This window comes from Sus scrofa, chromosome 9 (assembly GCF_054392235.1).
Source record: "Sus scrofa isolate SSC_HxYL_T2T_F1_AM1 chromosome 9, Sscrofa_HxYL_maternal_Yorkshire_Landrace_v2.0, whole genome shotgun sequence".
Lineage (NCBI taxonomy): Eukaryota > Metazoa > Chordata > Mammalia > Artiodactyla > Suidae > Sus > Sus scrofa.
Window position 1 is genome coordinate 13,368,357 of NC_139391.1, and position 22,362 is coordinate 13,390,718.

The 22,362-nt window shown below is 46.5% G+C and overlaps 1 protein-coding gene across 50 annotated transcripts in view; it reads right to left on the reverse strand.

Annotated features, from left to right (window-relative positions):
- The window catches only part of TENM4 (teneurin transmembrane protein 4), a 2,941,714-nt gene that overhangs the window by 294,733 nt on the left and 2,624,619 nt on the right, over positions 1–22,362 (reverse strand). For 24 of the 50 annotated variants that reach the window (XM_084975366.1, XM_084975361.1, XM_084975374.1 and 21 more), the window contains one exon: positions 6,280–6,489. The exons of the other annotated variants lie outside the window; for them this stretch is intronic. In XM_084975366.1, coding sequence (XP_084831492.1) covers positions 6,280–6,489 — 210 coding nt within the window. The remainder of the gene's footprint in view (positions 1–6,279; positions 6,490–22,362) is intronic. 50 annotated transcript variants of the gene reach the window in all.

The following is a 22,362-nucleotide window of genomic DNA, read 5'->3' on the forward strand; positions in this document are numbered from 1 at the left end:
TCCTAGCACTTGGGGAATGCTAGGAAACATACAGCACAGGTACTGTGTTTTCATCCTTATATCTGAAAATTCCTGAACTCTGAAAGCCATCGGATTCCAAGGGCTTTATTTAAGGGATTTTTGACCTCCTAGATTATACACCTATCTTATAGGATCTTTCTTTCTAGAATCCCCTTCACTCCTCATCTGTCAACACCTGTGGAACATTTTAAATGTCGTCAAGGAAGGAAGGAAGGAAGGAGGGAGGGAGGGAGGAAGGAAGGAAGGAAAGAAAGAGAGGAAGAAACAAAGAAGGGAGGACGAGAGGAAGGAAGGAAGGGAAGGAGGGAGGAAGGAATTTGTTTTGCTACTAGGAGTTGGGTACTTAACCTCTCAACATAGCTGGTGTAAGAATTTATTTACCAACAAGGGTCTTTTGATGCAAGAGCACAGAACACAAATGCTTGCAAACGTCAGGTGTCTCCAACGTCCTTTACTCTTGGGACTCGGGAAACACATGGAACCAAGTACCTGCAGTGGGCATGGAACTAAAACAGGTTCCATCAAATTCACAGAGAAAGGAAACAACAGACTCACTGGACACGTCTCAACAGTAGGAAAGAGGCACAATTTTGCCTTCTGATTTCGCAAACTGACTTAAAAGGACCCTCGCAGATGCCCCCAGGGGAATCTGGATAGGTTCTAAATTAAGTTGAATTTTTTGTTTTAAGAAAACACTTTTGGAAGGCGCTCACATACATGGCAGTGTTTCCCATTTAGAAAGAAAAATAAACACTCCTCCACCAGATTGGAAGTCAAAACAAAATAATCCCAGCTGCTTAAGACCCGAGAAAGTCAATGAAACTGCCAAACAGTGGTGACGCTGACCAGTGTGAACGGGCTGGGAAATCTGTAAGGTGAGGCAGAAGGGGCCCGGTGCCGGGGGACAGGGAACCAAAAGCCATGGACAGCCCAGCAGCCAGGGCTTGGCTCTCACGAAGCAGCATAATTTAGTGTCTAAGTCAGGGGCCTCATTCATCTTTCAAACTCCCACAGTCCTCACCAAAACACAACAAAGATTTCATGCCATGGTTTCACACAGACCTGGGATTCAAATTGGGTTCTATGACTTAGAAGCTGTATGATTTAGGGGAAGTTACCTAACTTCTCTGCCTTGCTATTGCCTCAATGAGAGTAAAAATGGCTATGGCACAGGGTAGACAAGGAAGAGTCAGTGAGATTCCATGGGATCCCACGAGATTAAACACCGCTCGCATAACAGGGGTTTCATCAAGGTTTGTGAGAGGAGTAGTAGGGATCCAACAACTAGTAATCCTTTTTTTTTTTTTTTTTTTTTTTTTTTCCCTTTTTAAGGCTACCTCTCTGGCATATGGAAGTTTCCAGGCTAGGGGTGGGATCAGAGCTACAGCTGTCAGCCTATGCCACAGCCCCAGCAATGCAGGACATGAGCCATGTCTGCAACCTACACCACAGCTCATGGCAGTGCTGGATCCTTAACCCACTAAATGAGGTCAGGGATCAAACCCTCATGCTCTTGGATACTAGTCAGGTTCCTTACCGCTGAGCCTCAACGGGAACTCCTTAATTAAAGAAAAAAATGGATGGGCACACCCACAGCATGTGGAAGCTCCCAGGCCGGGAACTGAATCTGAGCCGCAGCCAAGACCTACACCACAGCTGCAGCAACACTGGATCCTCTTTACCCACTGTGTCTGGCCAGGGATCGAACCCGCAACTCTGCAGCGACCGAGCTGCTACAGCTGGGTTCCCAACTCACTGCACCACAGGACAAACGGCCTAGAAATTCTTTATTTTTTTATAATGATTTTTATTTTCTCCATTATAGCTGATTTACAGTGTTCTGTCCATTTTCCACTGCACAGCGAGGTGACCCAGTCACACATACATATATGCATTCTTTTTTCTCAGATTATCATGCTCCATCACAAGTGATCATCGTTCCCAGTGCTATACAGCAGGATCCCATTGCTTATCCGTTCCAAAGACAAGTGTTTGCATCTATTAACCCCAGATTCCCAGTCCATCCCCCTCCCTCCCCCCTCCCTCTTGGCAACCACAAGTCTATTCTCCAGGTCCATGATTGGAATTCTTTTAAAATTAACTTTTCTTTGATGGACTGATCTTCTCCAGTTTCCTACTAAGGAGGAAACAGAGCAATCACAGAATCTGGTTGGAAAACAAAACAAACGATCGGGGGGGGGGGGGGAAGCAACAAATTGGGGCTCTAGAATTGAGCAGGCTTGCGTGCAAGCTTCTGCCATGCTCCTTGGGAGCAGTGAGTGGAGCCATGGGCAAGCCACTGACCCTCCCTGGGCCTCCGTCTCCCGAGGAGAAAAGGAGATAAAGAGATGCTCACAAAAGATAACGCATGTAAAGACAAGACCTACACGCAGAAGGTGCACGCAAATTCCCCCACCTGCTCCTACCTGCCCAGGCTTGGAGGGACCAACAGCTTTCTCCGAGCTATTTATGCCCCGACCCTCTTCAATATTAACCACCGAGGTTTTAAAGCCCTTTTACTTTAGCCTTTAGATGACAAGCATTCACAGAACAGTTAATATTTATTCTGAAAACTTTCTACGGTGGTAGGGACAAATAGCTACTTAATCCTAACCGCTTCCCCAGCTTCTCAGCGGTGACGAGTGGCTCTTTTCGGGAAGTCTTTCTTTATGACGATGGGTGCTTTGGAGATGGTTATCTGAGAGGCGGATCAGGACTTTGATGACAGAGGGAGCTGCTTCCCCTGCTTTCTTTTCCAGGCCTTGTTCTGAGATGCCCCACACGGCCTCCCTGCTCTTTACTTGGGGATTTTAGCTGAGCGGTTCTGGGGCGCCGCGGGCCTGGGATCACTGCCCAGGTTGCTGGCGTTGACACAGCTGGCGGCAGAGGGCCTCTGGGGAGCCCCTGGAGCGGGCAGTCCAGCCCCAGAGGCTGCTTCCCAAAGAAAGGGGCAGCCCTGGGTGCAGGATGCAGGGTGCTGAGTCAGCTCCCGCCAAAGGAAATTCCATTTTCACCCTTTAGGTGCCAAGGAGCTGCCTTTGTCATTTAAAGTAACCTCTGAAAGACATCTCTGGGGAAGCGGGCCTGGGAAGGAGCGGGAGGGTGGTCTTTAAAGCCCCAAATGGGTGGAAGGGCAGGGACGTGTGGCGATGGGGAAGGGAGATAGGAATATTCTTCGCCTTGTGAAACTCCAGAGCTACCCCAGGAGGTTTCCCCATCTCACCTACGGAGCAGCTGAGGATCTGAGGTAGGTCCTGGGTACCGGGGACCCATCTCTGGGCCCCAATCTCAGAAGGTGTGACGATGGCCCTGCTCTCGGGGCTGCACTGAAGTTCATTCACTCACCACATTTCTATCATATGAAAGGCGTCAGCGAGGCCATGCACCAAACTGTTCAAAGCGCTCCTCTCTAGCGGGGGAAGGATTATAAGGGAACTTCACTTTCTATCTTTCCGTATTGTTTGAATGTTAGCCAGCATTCAGACTTGTATAATTGACAGAAACAAGAGAGGATCCCATTAAAATAATTTCACATTTTTCCATTAAAAAAAAAAAAACAAATGAAACTTTTACAAACATTATCGGGCCTGCTGTATGGCAGGGTCTCCTCATCTCCACTCGCCAGTGTGGGGTCCCTGCCAGTGCTGGCAGTCCTTTGTCTCATAGAAGAACCCTTGTTTGGGGATTCAGGGGACAGGAAGGTGGCAGGCGAGGTCCAGCCCTGGGGTGACCCTCACGGGCTCTCTCATGACCCACCAAACCCAGACCAGCAGACCGCTAAGGACCCAGACTCTCCCCTCAGGCCTGGGACAGATTTATTACCGAGCAGCAGAGTGACTCCCTCAGAGCAAGGCCCCAGGGCAGGGCTCTGCAGAGCCTTCGCTAGGTCCCCTGGGGAGCAGGAGTACGGAGAAGTGTCACTGAGCAGAAAGCTGCAGGCCAAAGTCCCCCCCCACCTTCCTGCACATCAATAATGCAATAAGGCCATCCATTTCCTGCAGAACTTGCAACAATGTGATTGCTCTTGCTCAGTTAATTAGCAAAGGGAGAGATTAAGGACTTTATCTTTTACCTGCGAGGCTTATTTACTCAGAAATGAACACAGAATATCACTGTATATACATAATTTTTTTCCCCATGTAAGCTGAAGAAGGCTACTGGCTGGCACAACAGTCAGCACCACACAGCACTCAGAAAATCAGAGTACCGCAGAAACTGCTCCATTACGGGAAGACGGGGAAACTGAGGCCTGGAGAGAGAGTGATTGGCCAAGGACAAATGGCCAGTGAGCCACAGAGCTGGGCCCGGAACCTGATCCAAGGTTCCCATTTCTTGGTGTGGTTTAAAACACGGGCAGCTAAAAGGTACAGAGGAGCAACGACACCGAACCACCAAAAGGGAAAGGGCCCGGGAGGAGGGTTTGGTTTTCGGTCACGGAGAATGCAAGGTCCTGCCAGAAGAGACCCCTCAAGGCCAAAGAGCTCCTCTCTGACTTTCGAAGAGAGCAGAGGCTGGGAGCGGTCCTGGCTGGGGGCTGGGGCTGGGAGAGCCCACCTTTCTTTGTCTGGCAGAGGTGGGGGGACCTGAGGGCCTTCCCATGTGGCCTTCTACTTCCCTCCAAGGTTAACGTCTAGTTACTAGCCAAGTTCCCACGCGTGAAAGAGCTGGGGGTAGGATCCTACCAGCTCCCCATCTTGGGTCCTTTGTCCAGGCTTTCCATCCGCTCCTCGTTATCTCTGCTTGGCATACCCTACTTATTCCTCAGATCCAGTGAACGCCTCTTCCAGGAAGCACTTCCTGATTTCCTCGGGCAGAGTGGGGGCTCCCCTCCAGGGCACCCCTCTCACGTCCCCCTTCCAGCCTTGTGCTGTAATGTGCCCAAGAGAAAAGGAGTCTGACATTCTCTGAGCATCAAGTGCCACGCAGTGTGCTGGGAGCTTTCACACACAGGCTCTAAGTTCCCGTGGGGACTGCAGCCACGACTAACCTTTACTAAACTCCTTCTCTATCCCAGGGCCTGGAATGAGCCCTCATCATGAGCTGGCTACTGTAATGCCTTGTGTGATGCATGCTTGAGGAGACAAGCTTAGAGGCACTGTAACCTATCGGAAATCCCACAGCAATAAAGCTTATATTTAATGCGAAGATGTCTGACTGCAGAGCCTATGGATCCTGCCTTATCTCTCTCTGAATCTCTGCCACCTTCTCCTGAACTTGGCCCAGAATTTAGGGCCACACAGGCACTTAGGAACATATGTTTGCAAGATCAACACACAAGCTACAATATTATGTGGGGGAAGTCTCATTTCCTCTCCTCTTCTTCGATAATCAGGAAAATCTTGGGCTATTAGAGAGATCTGACGTATATCAACCCTCCTCTTATAGGCTTGAATCCTCTCCAGGCTTTGAGTTCTTGCAAAGAAGTGCACTGGACACTGCTGGACACAGAGATGGCAAGCACCTTGGCCCAGGTCACACAGCACCTGACCAGTGGTGACAACCTGGGCTTACTGGAGCCTGGAACCTAGAGCTCTTCCACCACACCCTCCACACCACTTCTCCTTAGCAGAGCCAGGACAGAGCTTAGCAGAGGGGTGTGATTATGGACAGATCCATGCTTAAGCCTGGGGACTCTCTCAGCAGGCAGCATTCAGACCCACAGCTGCCTGGGACAGGGCTCCCCCCGCGGCTCCCCGAAGTGTGAAAGTCCAAGAACTTCCAAAGCCAGCACTAGGCTCCAGGGAGCAGCCTTCCTCTCAGCTTTCTCATGGGCACGGAGGGCACTATCTTTCTAGTCTCTTAGGCAGGGTTGTAAGGAGGATCCAACAAAGCAACAAGTGACAGTGGCTGGCACAGCAAGCAGCCAATTGGTGCTATTTTTGTTTTACCTTTTCTTTTTCTGTGTCTATCTGGTTATCTTTGCCCCACTCTGCCTCTACCTGATCTGTCTCGTTGTGTCTGTCTGTGCATCTCTACGCCTTCAGCTCAGTCTGCCCACGTCTGTCACGGGGGTGGGAAAAGGAGTCCCCCCCCACCCCCGCGCAACTCCTGCACACCCCGGCGGCGGCGCAGCGGGGCAGGAACGGAACGGGGTTGTCCTAGCCCACGGAGCCCGCCAGGTCCCAAAGAACCCCTGAGCTCCCCATGCACCAGGTCCCTCCGCCCCCGCAAGCTCCCGAGCAGGCAGATTAATCAGCATCGCCAACGAAAGACAAAAACCAACCAACCCACAGAAGTTAGGAAGAGAGAAGGACTTACCGTTTGCCGCGACCCCCAGGCTGGCGGAGCCACTTTTAACTAAGAATGAATTAGGGACAAACTCTTCCTCAGAGTCTGAGTCCTGGGTTGGCTGGGCCACACCGTTGCCTAGCAACCGCCTCTGGCTCTCATTGGCCGGAGGAGAGGGGGGCGGGGAGGGGGACTGCTCAATAGGGGTTGATGAAGCGGATGAACAATGCAAGGGAGCACCTGCGAACCACAAAGACAAACACAGACAGAAAAAAAAAATAATGAAAATCGATTTTAAGGCACACGGGGAGGGGGAGGGAGCAAAATAAAACACGCATCAACAGGCAGAGGGGGCTCCCAATACGGGGCGATCTACTGCACACGTGCCCCGGGGGCGGGGCTGATGCCCTCTCAAAGTTCCTGCAAATTCCTTCTGAAGAGCCTGGCCTGGAGCAGAAGCCTGCGTGCTTGCAAAGAGGGCGCCCCTTGGAAACACCTTGGAAACACACGGGGAAGCTTTTCTGCTTTGCCTGTTGTCTGAGAGAGGCCTGAAAACCTAGGGTCTAGTCCTGGCGGGCTGTGTCATCTATCAAACAGCTGCCCCGCTCTGAGCTTCAGGGGCCTCGCTAGTAAAATGAGCAGTCGCACCGGGTGATCGCTGAGCCCCTGCAAGCTGGCCATTCTGTGATGTCACCGAACTGAAATGATGTTCTTATAAGTGGGATTTTAATCCAACGTGCCTGGGACAGGCTCTGGGCTTCCTAAAAGGTGGAGGGACCTGGAGAGAATGATCCAGAGCCCCCTCCACCACTGGCAGGCTAGGATTGTAAACAGAGTAACCTTTTGCTTTTCTGAGAATCTGACATTTTAAGATTTTTAAGTCTGGATGTTCTCAGCAAACTTCTTGAGAGCAAGAACTCTGGCAGTCTTTTTCACTTCTGTATCCCCAGAATCTAGCGTAGATCAGGCACTAAATAAATATTTGCTGAGATGAATTCTAAGATACTAGGATCCATAAATTCTAGTAGTCTCAGATGAAAAAAAAAAAAAAACAACTGTGTATTTTTAGGACACTAACATTCTGTGAGTTCCAAGATGCACTAAGTCAGGGTGTTTGACTGCAAGTTTCCAACATGTCAGGGTTCCATGATGCTAAAAATCTCAGCTTTCTATAGCTCTGTGAGCACACTCCTGACTCTTCAGAAGGAAGAGGTGGTGGCCCGGGACAAGATCTTTGAGGCCAGACATGCAGTCCTATCTGCGCCTGGCCTTTGGGCATGTGCAGTACATCACCTACAAGAGAGGGAACACAAGCACAGACACATAAAGTATACAGTACAAGACACTGCATCCACTTGACAGCAAGAGCTGCTGCTTTTCTCTGCATCTTGACAGAGAGAAGGTTTAAAACACAATCAGATCCATCCAGTTATCAGAGACGGAAACACAGGAAACATAATGCAGCCCAGACGCGCCATTATAAGATCTGGGAGAACTCTAAGGGGGAGGTGGCGCAGAGAGCTGCTGATTGCTAGAAAACAAAACACAACCAGCCTTTTGCGGTCTGTCCACCAAGAGAAGCTTGCTCAGTTCCCAGTCTCAAATCCTGCAGGATTCTGTAGGTTCCATGGCTCTTAGATCAACCCCTGAGCGCAATCAAATGTGACAACACTTTATAGAGTTGCTGTATGTGCCATGTGGCTGGTTCACATGTGAAATTCAACAAGAGCAAAGGAGGCAGCACGGATCAATGACAATGATACAATCTCTGGGTGGCTTTTCCATCTGCATTTTGGTTTACCTAGAAATCTGGGCTATGATTTACCTTAAAATCATCCAAACCACCGCTTTCAATTCACCTTAAGGAGAGCCTTCTGTGACCCCATTTACCACACAGCAATCTAGGGACATGCATGTCTTCCTTTGAACTTACCTCTTTTAGTTCTGTTCTCACATTTGCCCTGCTGTACTTGCAGCTATTGGTAGTTCTCTCCCATATAAAAGCATATGATGCTCTTGGGATAGAGTCTATTTTTGGAATGAGCTTTAGTGTTGAACAGAATTGGGGTTTGTGTTCATGCCCTAGCCTCCTACTGGCTGTGTGATCTTGAGTAAATGACTTCCAGTTCCTCATTTGTAAGGTGGGAACTCCTCCCCATTTATTAAGTTATTATAAGGGCTAAAGACACTGTATCTGAACCCACAGTATGCTTGAGCACACGTAATCCCAGAATCCCAAATGGTTTTGTTTGCTTGTTTGTTTGTTAGTTTTTTGCTTTTTAGGGCCACACCTGAAGTAAATGGAGATTCCCAGGCTAAGGGTCGAATGGGAGCTACAGCTGCTGACCACAGCCACAGCAACACCAAATCTGACCTTCGTCTGCGACCTACACCACAGCTCATGGCAAAGTCAGATCCTTAACCCACTGAGTGAGGCCAGGGATCGAACCTGCAACCTAATGGTTACTAGTCGGATTTGTTTCCACTGCACCATAACGGGAACTCCCCAAATGTTTATTAAATCGAATGAAACCACCTCTTGAAGAACCCCATTCACGATTTTCCTTGCCCTGCAGTCCCAGTATTGGACAGATTTCGACAGCCAGGCTGCATTTATTAAGCAGATATACATTAATTTCCTCACCTCTTATTAACCAAAGACATCTTCTCATCTCCAATCAGAGCTTCCCATGAGCCTGAGATAACCAGCACTGCACCATGCTGAGTTGTGAGCGTTTCAGACAAAAGTTACAAAACATGATCTGTTGTTCCAGGCTGCTTGTTGCAGCCTCTTCCTGAGTAAATCTGTCAAGCTTTATGAAATAAACAGTTCCAGAACTAAGTAAATTGTTTCAGCGCAAACTCCAGAGATCCTGGGCTAAGAACAGTGCAGTGCCTCCCAGGACTCATGCCTGTTTCTTTTCCCTTCCATCCAATCTCCAGGCCTCTGGGATTGCTCTGAATATTTATACCTAACATTCAAAGAACCTAACAAGGTGCCAGACTGTTGGTAGGTACACAACAATCCATGAGGTTTCTGTGAAGTACAGAAACTGCTGGAAACATGGACATGTGTTACTTTCTCATATATCAGCATCTTTTTTTTTTTTTTTTTGTATTTTTAGGGCCACACCTGCAGCATATGGAATTTCCCAGGCTAGGGGTCAAATCGGAGCTGCAGCTGCCGGCCTGCACCATAGCCACATCAACAAGGGATCTGAACCACGTCTGTGACCTAGACCACAGCTCATGGCCATGCCAGATCCTTAACCCACTGAGCAAGGCCAGGGATCAAACTCAAGTCCTCATGGATCCTAGTCAGGTTTCTTACTGCTGAGCCATGACAGGAACTCCCAGAATCTTTTAATTTACGTGGTCCCAAACTATCTCCTGGGGGCAAGAAAATTCCAGAAATATTTATTTTTTATCTCACCCTCTTTTGTATATATTTTATAATATATGTAACACATCCACACTTAAAATACATGTAACAACATGCACTGTTGTACCAATTCTGCATCTACAGAAACAGGGACGGATTGTATTAAGCTACTGGGCTCTGGAGCCAGAAGCTACATTTGAATTCTCAGATGCACTGCTTGCTAGTTCACTAGTTCATTTTTGCTTGTTGGTTTGTGTTTAGGGCTGCTCCCACAGCATACGGAGGTTCCCAGGCTAGGGGCTGGATTGGAGCTGCAGCTGCCAGCCTACCCCACAGCCACAGCAACGCCAGATCCGAGCTGTGTCTGAGACCTACACCACAGCTCTCAGCAACGCTGGATCCTTAACCCACTGAACAAGGCCAGGGATCAAACCTGCGTCCTCATGGATGCTAGTGAGATTCGCTTCTGTTGAGCCACGATGGGAACTGCCTGCTGGCTTGTTCAGTAGTAGTGATCTTGGGCAAGTTACCTCACCCTTTGTGCCTCAACTTCCTTGTCTAAGTAACGGAGATACAAACACTAAAGAGGATACCTGGGTCACAGAGTCGCTCGGAGGGTTAAAGGAGTTAAAACAAATACCATGTTGAGAACAGCACAGCCAGTAAACACCTCGTAAACGTTAGACGTCCCTAGGCATAAACATGTATACGTAAGAGAGACCTTTATTCTTTCCTTCCCGCAGACGTATGGTGAACACGTTTTCTTTCCATGGACACTTCCTAAGCACCTGCTGGTCAGGCTTGAAGGTGAGGGGGATACAAAGCCTGGGATGCAGCCCCCAAGGAGCTGGGGGGAGAGGAGGGAGAGTGTCACGTGCAGCCCGGAGCAAGGCAGAGGTGGGACCTGTCGGAAGAGAAGACGGCCCAGCGCAAGGGGAGGATGGGGGCCAGGGGGGAGCTCATTCAACAGACGGAACCAAGAAAGGCTTTCTGGAGCCACAGAGGATTCCCATGGGATGTGAGGACGAGATGGGGGCTGAGCATCCACGGCAGAGGGAGGTACACTCCACGTCAGGCTCTCCTCCTTCCCCTGGTTTCAAGCCACCAGCCCACCACCATTTTGCCTGTTGTCTCATAACTGGTCACCAAGAATGCTGACACGTGTTGCCTGCCCTCGTTTCTGTGAATTCACTGCTCTCTCTTCTGCCCAAGTTTGCCAATGTGCACAACCTCAGGACACCACTGGCACAACTACAAAGTTTTGCCTCTGAGCTTTTGTACATGCTGTTCCTGCTCCCGGAGTGTTTCCTTTCCTCTTCGCTTTTTCTCATCACTGCCACCCTGTATGTCTAGCTACCCCCACTCAGCCTCTGGGCTTAACCTCATCATCACCCCCCATCCCCACCCCAGGAAGGCTTCCCTGATGCCTTTATCTTAGGGCTTCTCCCGCAGCATATGGAGGTCTCCAGGCTAGGGGTGGAACTGGAGCTGCAGCTGGGTTTGGCTCCCCTTCTGGGTGCTCTGCCAGCTCCCTGTACTTTCCCTGTTGCACCACTTCCCACACTGCAGTGTTTACTTGCCTGAGGCCACCCACTGGCTTGCCTGGTTTATCCATTACTGTATCTGCCAGTGCCCAGCACAGAGTCTGGTACATAGAAAGCACTGTAAATATCTGTAATGAAGAAATGATGGAAGGCAGGTAGGAGGAAGGAGAGGACCTTGATTACGGCGGAAAAGGTCTGTGCAAAGAGAATAGTGGAGAAATGGGTCTCTGAATAGCAGGTGTCAGCCTTGAACACAAGGAAGAGGAAACTGGACCTTCACTGGGGACTTCCTGAAGTTTCAAAAGCAAGACAAGACCAGGGCTGTACTTGAGAAGGATCTGATCAGCCACCCAGATCTCCTTACTAATTGGCTCAGCTCAGTCGGGATGTGACGAATCCACATGATCTGGGGTTGCCTTTTAGGTGGGGCTCAGGTGCATGTTTGTGCAGGCAATTAAGGAGACTCGATACCATGGGACCAGGGACCTGGGGTTTGGGCTTCCCTCCCCGGCATCTGGGTCGTTAGTGGAAGGAAACCTGGTACTGTAGAATTTTCCACTGTGTCTGTGGTAAAATGAGATGGGATGAGAAGGAACCTCTTGCCTCAACAACCAGGAGGCCACTGAAGAGCAGAGGGGAGCCATGTAAGTTTCCTGGGAGGAGGTCTCTGTGAGCCCAGCTCTAGCTTAGTGTAGATGAGGATGAGGAAAGAAAAAGGTGAGTACGGGCAGACATCCAGAGAGGTGAGGAATAGGGACAGGAACAAACACTTGCAGAGCTCCTCCTGGAGGCCAGGAACTGGGCCAGATGTTTCACAAGATCTTTTCTTCACAATCGCCCGATGAGCTGGAAAATCCAACCCCATTTTCAAGGTCAATAAATGGAGGCGTACACACGGCAATCAGAGAAGGAAAAGAAATAAAAAGGAATCCAGGAGTTCCCGTCATGGCTCAGTGGAAACAAATCTGACTAGCATCCATGAGGATGCAGGTTCGATCCCTGGCCTTGCTCAGTGGGTTAAGGATCCAGCATTGCCATGAGCTGTGGTCAAGATGCGGCTTGGACCCCAAGAGGTTGTGGCTGTGGTGTAGGCTGGCAGCTATAGCTCTGATTTGACGCCTACCCTGGGAACCCCCATATGCTGCAGGTGTGGCCTTAAAAAAAAATGAATACATAAATAAATAAGTAAATATTTAAATAGATAAAAAGAAATTCAAATTGGAAAAGAAGAAGCAAAACTGTCACTGTTGGCAGATGACAAAATACTATACCTAGAAAATACTAAAGATGCTATCAGAAAACTACTGGAGCTCATCAATGAATTTGGTAAAGTTTCAGGATAAAAATTAATACACAGAAATCTGTTGCATTTCTATACACTAACAACAAAAATTAAGGAAGAGAAATTAAAGAATCAATCCCATTTGCCGTCATATTGAAAAGAATAAAATCTCTTAGCAATAAACCTACTTAAGGAGGCAAGATTTGTACTCTGAAAATTTTAAGACAATGTTGAAAGAAATCAAAGATGATACAAACAGATAGAAAGGTATACAATGCTCTTGGATTGGAAGAATCAATGTCAAAATAACTATACTACCCAAGGCAATCCACAGATTCAGTGCAATCCCTATCAAAATACCAATGGCACTTTTCACAGAACTAGAACAAAAATTATAAAAATTTTATGGAAATACAAAAGACCCCAAATAGCCAAAGCAATCCTGAGAAAGAAAAATGAGCTATAGGGATCAGGCTCCCTGACTTAAGGCTATACTACAAAGCCATAGTCATCAAAACAGTATGGTGCTGACACAAAACCAGAAATATAGATTAATGGAATAGGATAGAAAGCCCAGAGATAAACCCATACACCTATGGTCAACCAATCTATGACAAGGGAGGCCAGAATATATAATGGATAAAAGACAGCCTCTTCAGTAAGTGGTGCTGGGATAACTGGACAGCTACATGTAAAAGAATGAAATTAGAGCACTAACACCACAAACAAACAAAAAATTCAAAATGGATTAAAAACCTAAATATAAGACTGGAGACTATGAACTCTTAGAGGAAAATATAGGCTGAACACTCTCTGACATAAACTGCAGTAAAATCTTCTCAGATCCACCTCCTAGAGTAATGACAATAAAAACAAAAATAAACAAATGGGACCTAATTAAACTTAAAAGTTTGTGCATAGCAAAGGAAACCCTAAACAAAATGAAAAGACAACCCACAGAATCAGAGAAAAATCTTTGCAAATGAAGTGACTGACAAGGGATTAATCTCCAAAATACATAAATACCTCCTGCAGCTCAATATCAAAAAAACAAACAAGCCCATCAAAAAATGGGCAGAAGACCTAAACTGACACGTCTCCAAAGAAGACATATGGATGGCCAAAAAACACATGAAAAGATGCTCAACATCACTGATTATTAGAGAAATGCAAATCAAAACAACTATGAGGTACCACCTTACACCAGCCAGAATGGCCATTATGAAAAAGTCTACAAACGATAAATGCTGGAGAGGGTGTGGAGAAAAGGGAACCCTCTTACACTGTTGGTAGGAATGTAAATTGGTGCAACCACTATGGAAAATAGTATGGACAGTCCTCAAAAAACTAAAAGTAGAATTACCATATAATTCAGCAAATCCACTCCTGGGCATCTATCCAGAGTAAACAATGATTTGAAAAGATACATGTACTCCAGTGTTTGTTGAAGCACTATACACAATAGCAAAACACAGAAGCAACCTAAATATCCATCAACAGAGGAGTGGATAAAGAAGATGTGGAACATACATACAATGGAATATTACTCAGCCACAAAAAGAATGAAATAATGGCATTTGCAGCAACATGGATGGACCTAGAAATGATCATACCAAGTAAAGTTAGACAGGGAGAGACAAACATGCTATTACTTAAACGTGGAATCTAAAAAAGGGATACAAATGAACTAATGTGCAGAATAGACTCAGACTCACAGACTTTCTGCTTTTTTGAAATTATAGTTGATTTTCAGTGTTGTGTCAATTTCTGCTGTATGGCAAAGCGACCCAGTAATACATGTACATACATTCCCTCTTTCATATTATCATCCATCATGGTCTATCCAAAGCGAATGGAGAGAGTTCCCTGTGCTGTGCAGTAGGACCTCACTGCTTATCCATTCTGAATGTAAGCGTTTGCATCTCCTAACCCCAAACTCCCAGTCCATCCCACTCCCCCCCGCCCCACCATGGCAACAACAGGACTTTTCTCCCTCTGTGACACTCACAGACTTTGAAAACACACTTACAGTTATCAAAGGACACCGGCCGGGGGGAAGGATGGACTGGGAGTTTGGGACTGGCAGAGGCGCACTGGGGTATATGGAATGACTGGCCAATGGGGACGTGCTGCATAGCATAGGGAATTTTACCCAATATTCTGTGATCATCTATATGGGAAAAGAATCTGAAAAAGAATGGACATGTGAACCTGTATAACTGAATCACTGTTGTACAGCAGAAGTTATCATAACCTTGTAAATCAACTATATTCCAATAAAACTTTAAAAAAATGAAAAAAAGGAAATAGTACAGAGAGATCCCATATACCTTTTATCCGGAATCTCATAATAGCAAATTTATGAGACTATTATAAATTTATAATATACATTACTTATATTATTTATATATCTTAACAAACAATATCCCAATCAGAAAATAAATAAATAAATAAATGGAGGCTTACAGAAGTGAAGTAGTTTGTCTGTGGTCCCAGGACCTGGGGAAAACCCCTAACTGCAGTGCTGTGCCCACTGAGGGGTGTGAATTCAGTTTATCGGCTCTGGTTTGGAAGGGACGATCCCTGTGCATCAACTAAAAGACATGTACAATGGAAAGACTTTAGACTATGAGCAAGCAAAGGACCAAAGCCCAGGTTCACGCTGGCTGTATGATCGTGGGTAAGTCCTTCACTTCTCTTAGTCTCAGCTGTCTCCTTTGAAGAATGATGGATCAAGACCCACTGCAAAGAGTTGTTGAGGGGAGTGATGATACCATGCTTGTAAGGAGCCTGGCTGTCTCATGCTGAGCGCTCAGCCAACACCGACTCCCCCTGCCCTCCTTCCGGTTGCAGGTCTTTGAGGGTAAGAAGAGGGTGGTCTGGGGAATAGCCAATGACAGGGCTGCAAGCCTGCCAGTGACATCGTTATCAACATGTATCACTTGCTGATGTCATAGAAAAGGAACAGTGTCAGGGAGACAGCTGTGATATACGAAAGGAACACGTGATAAGGGACGCCTGAGATTTACAGAAAGAGCGATTTCAGTAACTCACACCTTCGTGTGCATGGACAGAGCTTTCCTTAGTATCCGAAATGTAACCTGTAACTAGGGCGACCTGGAGCTCAAGGAAGAACCGGCTAACATTCTGGATTCTGGGTTGTTTTTGTTATTGTTGTTGTTGTTGTTGTTGCTATTTCTTGGGCCACTCCCACGGCATATGGAGGTTCCCAGGCTAGGGGTCCAATCGGAGCTGTAGCCACCGGCCTACGCCAGAGCCACAGCAACGTGGGATCCAAGCCGCGTCTGCAACCTGCACCACAGCTCACGGCAACGCCGGATCGTTAACCCACTGAGCAAGGGCAGGGACCGAACCCGCAACCTCATGGTTCCTAGTCGGATTCGTTAACCACTGTGCCACGACGGGAACTCCCTGGGTTGTTTTTGGAATATGCCGTGAGACTAAAGCGTGAAGAGCTAGCTGATGGACATGTTCATTACTCTGTCCAAAAAAAAAAAAAAAAAAAAAAAAAAAAGACCGTTAACAAAATGCGGTTTCTAACCCTTTTTTCAGCAGTCCAGAGGAATCCTTCTAAGCACCTAAATGGATCCTTACTGATTGCATCACTCCCCATCCTGGCTACAGGAGGGAAGGTCACGGCCGGCTCCCACAGTTGGGAAGGGCGAGTCCTACCTGTGAAACCAGCGCACCAGTGGTGTGCCTCGTGGAGGGCACTTTCTTCCCAGGCAGTTCCCTGGATTAGGGAGAGAGCCTCCTGATAACTTTTAACCGGCAGCCCTGCATTGTAGAAGCTTGCATACCAAATGCTTAGCCTAGTGCCCAGTAAATAGCAGTTGATAAATGACACCTAGGAAAAAAACCACAACAAAACCCTGAGACCTAAACAGGTGGCTCGCCTCAGTGGAACTCTGAGCCGATGGAATCATCCTCCTTGTGAAGGCTGGCCGTGCTTCATCTCCTCAGTCTCCCTTCTGGAAATAGTCCAGCCCCCCCACGTAAAAGCAAACACATTTGTTCTTTTCTCCTGAGCCAACCTCATAGCCGTTTTCTCCGAACAGGCCAGCCAGCTGTTCCATTGAATAAGTAAAATCTTACTGAGTTTCGAGCAGAGATCGGGGCATTGAGTAAAACTGGGAGCTCCTTCCGATATGAAGGTCCGAGGCTCCCAGAGGACCAGGATGTCCACGGCAGTGGCAGCATGTCCTGCTTCTGGCGCCAGCGAGTGAGGGTCATATCTGCTGAAACAGCCTCCCCTGCACAGCAGGGACCGCGGCTGCTCATCTCCGTGTCCTGGCCTGGTTCAGCATCCCCGCTCAGAAAAGGGTTGCAGAACTGGTTCCCACAGTCATTTGAAATGGGTTGAAATCCACTGCTGCCACGTGTTTCAGAATCTGAAGCTAGAACGCTAGAGGGACCATTCATTCTGGTCTGCCAGTGACAGCCCCAAGTGCCATCTGTTATCTGGCATCAGGTAATAACAGTGCCCTATCGTTACTGGAAAGATTTAGACAACTATACGGGCACCCCATTTTAGGGTGGTGCAGCTTCAGTTCCACATCAGAGGCTGTCGTGTGCCCCAACAGACTAGAGGTCCAGAGATCTGGGAGCGGGTCAACGGCGTGCTGGGGGACCAAGGGCAGGACGTTTGACCTCTCTGGCCCTCATGTTTCCCTTGGGGAGCTGGACCAGAACAACCTCAGGTTCCTCTGTGGCCTAACATTTTACAAGACAGGAGGAACAGTCGTCCCCAGCTCAAGGGGTTGTTCTGAGGATTAAAGGAAACTCTGGGGAAAATGCAGAATACAAATAATTTCAGCTGCAATGGAAAGGTAGGTTCCTTCAGTATAGTAAATGCTCATAAAACATTCATAGAATAAACCAATTTGTATAAATATATCCCTACACAAAAGAGTGAAAAAAGTCTTTAACCATGGTTATCATTGATATAGGCTGCTTTTCAGTTTTAAGATATGCTTGTATATCTTCATATTGCTCTACAATGACCACATGTAGTACTTTTTATACTTAGAAAATTCTTTTTTAAAATTTTAGGAGAAAATAAAATCATCACTGTGAAAATATTTGGCATCTAGTAGGGGCTAAAACAGATAACTGGTTTTAAATACAGATAAGATTTTATGCACTGATGTGGGTAATATAATTTGATATAAATTGATTTTTAAAATATGAAAACCTTTTTTTTAATTTCATCTTTTTTGGCCACACTCATGTCATGTGCAAGTTCTTGGGCCAGGGACTGAATCCAAGCTGGAGCTGCCACCCAGTCCACATCTGCAACAACACTGGATCCTTAACCTTTTGCACCAGAGATCTAACCCGTGTCTCCACAGAGACAACTCAGATCATTAACCCCCTGGGCCACAGCAGGAACTCCAAAATATGAAAATCTTTTTAAACTGAGCAATTCCACTTCCAGGAATTTACCCGAGAATAATAATCATGACTTTTCAAAAGATTTATTTATAAGGATATTCACGACAACGTTGTTTGTAATAGTCAAAAGCAAAGATTAAAAAAAGTGTTAAAAGGGAAAAATATCCTTTATGTTAAAAAGTGACTACTTACGTAAATTAAGACACATCAGAACAATGTTACGAACACAGGTATCATAAGCCATGTTTGTAAAGAATGTTTAAAACCATGGGAGATAGGATATTAAAAAAGCATGGGGCAAAACTGTATTAAAAATAATTGTGACATTTGTTTAAATATGTATGTGTATAATTAACAAAAATGTTAATGCTTGTTACCTTCAGGCATTAGAATTATGAATGCATTTTATTAACTTTTTATTTATTTATTTATTTATTTTTAGGGCCATATCCGTGGCATATGGAGGTTTCCGGGCTAGGGGTCTAATCGGAGCTACAGCTGCCGGCCTATGCCGGAATCACAGCAACACGGGATCCAAGCCGCGTCTGCGACCTACGCCACAGCTCATGGTAACGCCGGATCCTTAACCCACTAAGCAAGGCTGGGGACTGAACCTGCATCTTCATGGATACTAGTCAGATTTGTTTCCGCTGAGCCACAATGGGAACTTCCATTTTATTTTTCTTTATATTTTTCTATATTTTCTAATTCTTTCATGGAGCAAATGTGATCAGGAGATTTTAAAAAAGAAACAGATTTTAAAAAGAAGACAACACACACACTGAAAGGCAGCGAAGACAACAGCTTCTGCTTTAGGTCTCTCAGGGGATGAGTTTGGCACAACCGCAGGCTCTGGGCTCCAAACTCGCCCTCTTTTCCAGCCTGTTAAATCTTATGGGTCTTACTCCCTGGTCAGCAGCTCCCACTAAGTCAACTCTCTTCTCCTCAACGGCAGTTATTTTCAGAAGCAGGTCTGGGGCCATCTGTCTCAGTGACTTATGCTGGGAAAGGGTCTCTGGAAAACAGCGTGTGGTAAATTTCTCAGGCTCCGCTCATTTGCTCCCCAGCTCTCCTCCTCCCAGGTTTCTCAGGGCCGTGTTTTTGTTGCTGCTGCTGTTGTTGTTGTTGCTAAACATTCACCAGGATGGAGTTCCCGTCGTGGCTCAGTGGCTAACGAATCCGACTAGGAACCATGAGGTGGCGGGTTCAATCCCTGGCCTTGCTCAGTGGGTTAAGGATCCGGGGTTGCCATGAGCTGTGGTGTAGGTCACAGACCCGGCTCGGATCCCGCGTTGCTGTGGCTCTGGCGTAGGCCAGCGGCTACAGCTCCGATTCGACCCCTAGCCTGGGAACCTCCATATGCCGCAGGAGCAGCCCTAGAAAAGGCAAAAAAAAAAAAAAAACAACCCAAAAAAACCCAAACCAAACCAAACCAAACCAAACCAAACATTCACCATGAAAGGCACTCTGCTTTCACCTGCCCGCCTGAGCAAGCCGAGTGCCTGGTGTAGCGTCCACTTCAGCACTGAAAGAAGGGAGCCTTGAGCGTCTCTGGTCTTTACAGGGATGGCCTATCGACTGGTCTGCTTGTTGGGGAGTAAAGGAAGACAGTCAATGATTTTTTTGGGGGGGGGTAATAACAGCTTTACTGAGATAAAAACACATACAAGTCTCCCATGTAAAGTGTACAATTCAGTAGCTTTCAGTATGGTCACAGGGTAGGGCAACCAACACCTCAAGAAATTCTAGAATATTTTCATCACCCCCAAAAGAAACCACATAGTCACTAAGAGTCACTCCTCATTTCCTTCCAATCCTCTGAAGCCCTGATCTATTTTCTGTCTCTATAGATTTGCCTATTCTGGACATTTCCTATAAATGGAATCATACAATATGTGCTCTGTGGAGACTGTCTTCTTTGACTCCATATAAGGTTTTCAAGGTTCAGCCCTGTCGTAACATGGTCTGGATTCCACTTCTTATTGCTGAATGACACTGCATGGTACAGATACTCCTTATTTTATTTATCCATCCATCAGTTGATGGAAACTTGGGTTGTTTCTACCTTTTGGTTCTTCTGAATGATGCTGCTACAAACATTTGTGTACAAAGTTGTGTGTGGACACATATTTTCAGTTCTCTTGGCCATATACCTAGGAGTGGAACTGCTGGATGGTCTGGTAACTGTGTTCAATTTTTGAGGAACTTCTGGATTGTTTTCCAAAGTGGCTGTGCCATTTTACACTTCCATCAGCAGTGTCCGAAGGCTCCAATTTCTCCTTATCTTTGCCAACACTTGTTATTATCTGATTTTATGATGACAGCCATTCTAGTGGGAGTGAAGTAGCATCTCATTGTGGTTTTGAGTTGTGTTTCCTAATGACTAGCGACATCGACCATCTTCTCATGTGCTTGTTGGCTATTTGTCATCTTCTATGGAGAAATGTTTATTCAGATCCTGTGCCCATTTAAAAAATTTATTTATTTATTTATTTATTTATTTATTTATTTATTTAGGGCTGCACCCATGGCACATGGAAGTTCCCAGGCTAGGGGTCAAATCAGAGCTGCAGCCTCTGGCCTACAGCACAGCCACAACAATGCCATATCCAAGCCGCATCTGTGACCTACACCGCAGGTTGCAGCAACGCTGGATCCTTAACCCACTGAGCAAGGCCAGGGATCAAATCTGCCTCCTCATGGATGCTAGTTGGGTTCTTAACCCGCTGAGGCACAGCAGGAACTCCCCATGCCCATTTCTAAATTGAGTTCTCTATTTTATAATTGAACGGTAGGCATAAATATTTATTTTGTGTCTACCCTGTGCCAGGCACTGTTGTAAGCATCGCTGATAGGTAAGGAAGCCAAAGCCTTGCCCCCACAAACTTACTTCTAGTGGAGAAGAAAACCGATAAACAAGTGAGCAAATAACTGTCTAGGACAAGATCAGGTGGGAGTATACGCCAGGAGGAAAAGTTAAGTGCAGTAAGACGTGAGCAGGGACGGGGTGGGTGTGCTGTTTTAAGTCAGGTGGTCAGGGAAGGCCTCTCTGAAGAGGGGACATTTAAGCAGAGACCCGAAGTAAGTAAAGACGTGAGCCACCCAAACATCTGGGGGAAGAGCTTTCCAGGCTGAGGGCCTAGTAGCTGCCACATCCCTGCAGCAGAAGCAAGTTCATTTGAGGGACAGCAAGGAAGCGAGCAGAGTTGCAGGAGTGTAAGAAGAGTCCTAGGAAACGAGGCTTGAGAGGTGGCCAGGGGCTGTAGGCCAGGGACTCAGATGTACAAATACTGCAAACTAAAAACCGCAACGCATACGCGTTCTTATTAGTGATGCTCTGAGGGCAGGGGCTGGTTTTATTTATCTCCATGTCTCCACAGCCCGCACAATGGTTTCCCATGTAGTGGGTACCTGGTATGTACCGGGATCTATTCTAACCTACTGAGCTACTAATAAAAACAATGCCTACATGAGAAGAGTATTTACAGTTGACAGATAATGTGCACATCCGTGATCTTATTTGATCCTCACCACATCTCAGTGAGGGAGTGACCACCACCCCCATTTTTCAGATAGAAAAACTGAGGCTAGGAGAGGCGATGTGACTTGTACAGGGATATAAACTGGTAAGGGCTAAGCAGAACTCATGAATATTTTCTCAGGTCAGTCTCCCAAAGCAATAGAAATTAGAGCAAAAATAAACCCATGGGACCTCATCAAACTGAAAAGCTTTTGCACAGCAAAGGAAACCAAAAAGAAAACAAAAAGACAACTTACAGAATGGGAGAAAATGGTTTCAAATGATGCAACTGACAAGGGCTTAATCTCTAGAATATATAAGCAACTTATACAACTCAACAGCAAAAAAACCAATCAATCAATGGAAAAATGGGCAAAAGACCTGAATAGACATTTCTCCAAAGAAGATATACAGATGGCCAACAAACACATGAAAAAATGCTCAACATCGCTGATTATAAGAGAAATGCAAATCAAAACTACCATGAGATACCACCTCACACCAGTCAGAATGGCCATCATTTATAAATCCACAAATAACAAGTGCTGGAGGGGCTGTGGAGAAAAGGGAACCCTCCTGCACTGCTGGTGGGAATGTAAACTGGTACAGCCACTATGGAGAACACTTTGGAGATACCTTAGAAATCTATACACAGAACCTCCACATGACCCCGCAGTCCCACTCTTGGGCATCTATCCGGACAAAACTCTACTTAAAAGAGACACATGCACCCACATGTTCATTGCAGCACTATTCACAATAGCCAGGACATGGAAACAATCCAAATGTCCATCGACAGAGGATTGGATTCGGAAGAGGTGGTATATATACACAATGGAATACTACTCAGCCATAAAAAAGGATGACATAATGCCATTTGCAGCAACATGGATGGAACTAGAGCATCTCATACTGAGTGAAATGAGCCAGAAAGACAAAGGCAAATACCATATGATATCACTTATAACTG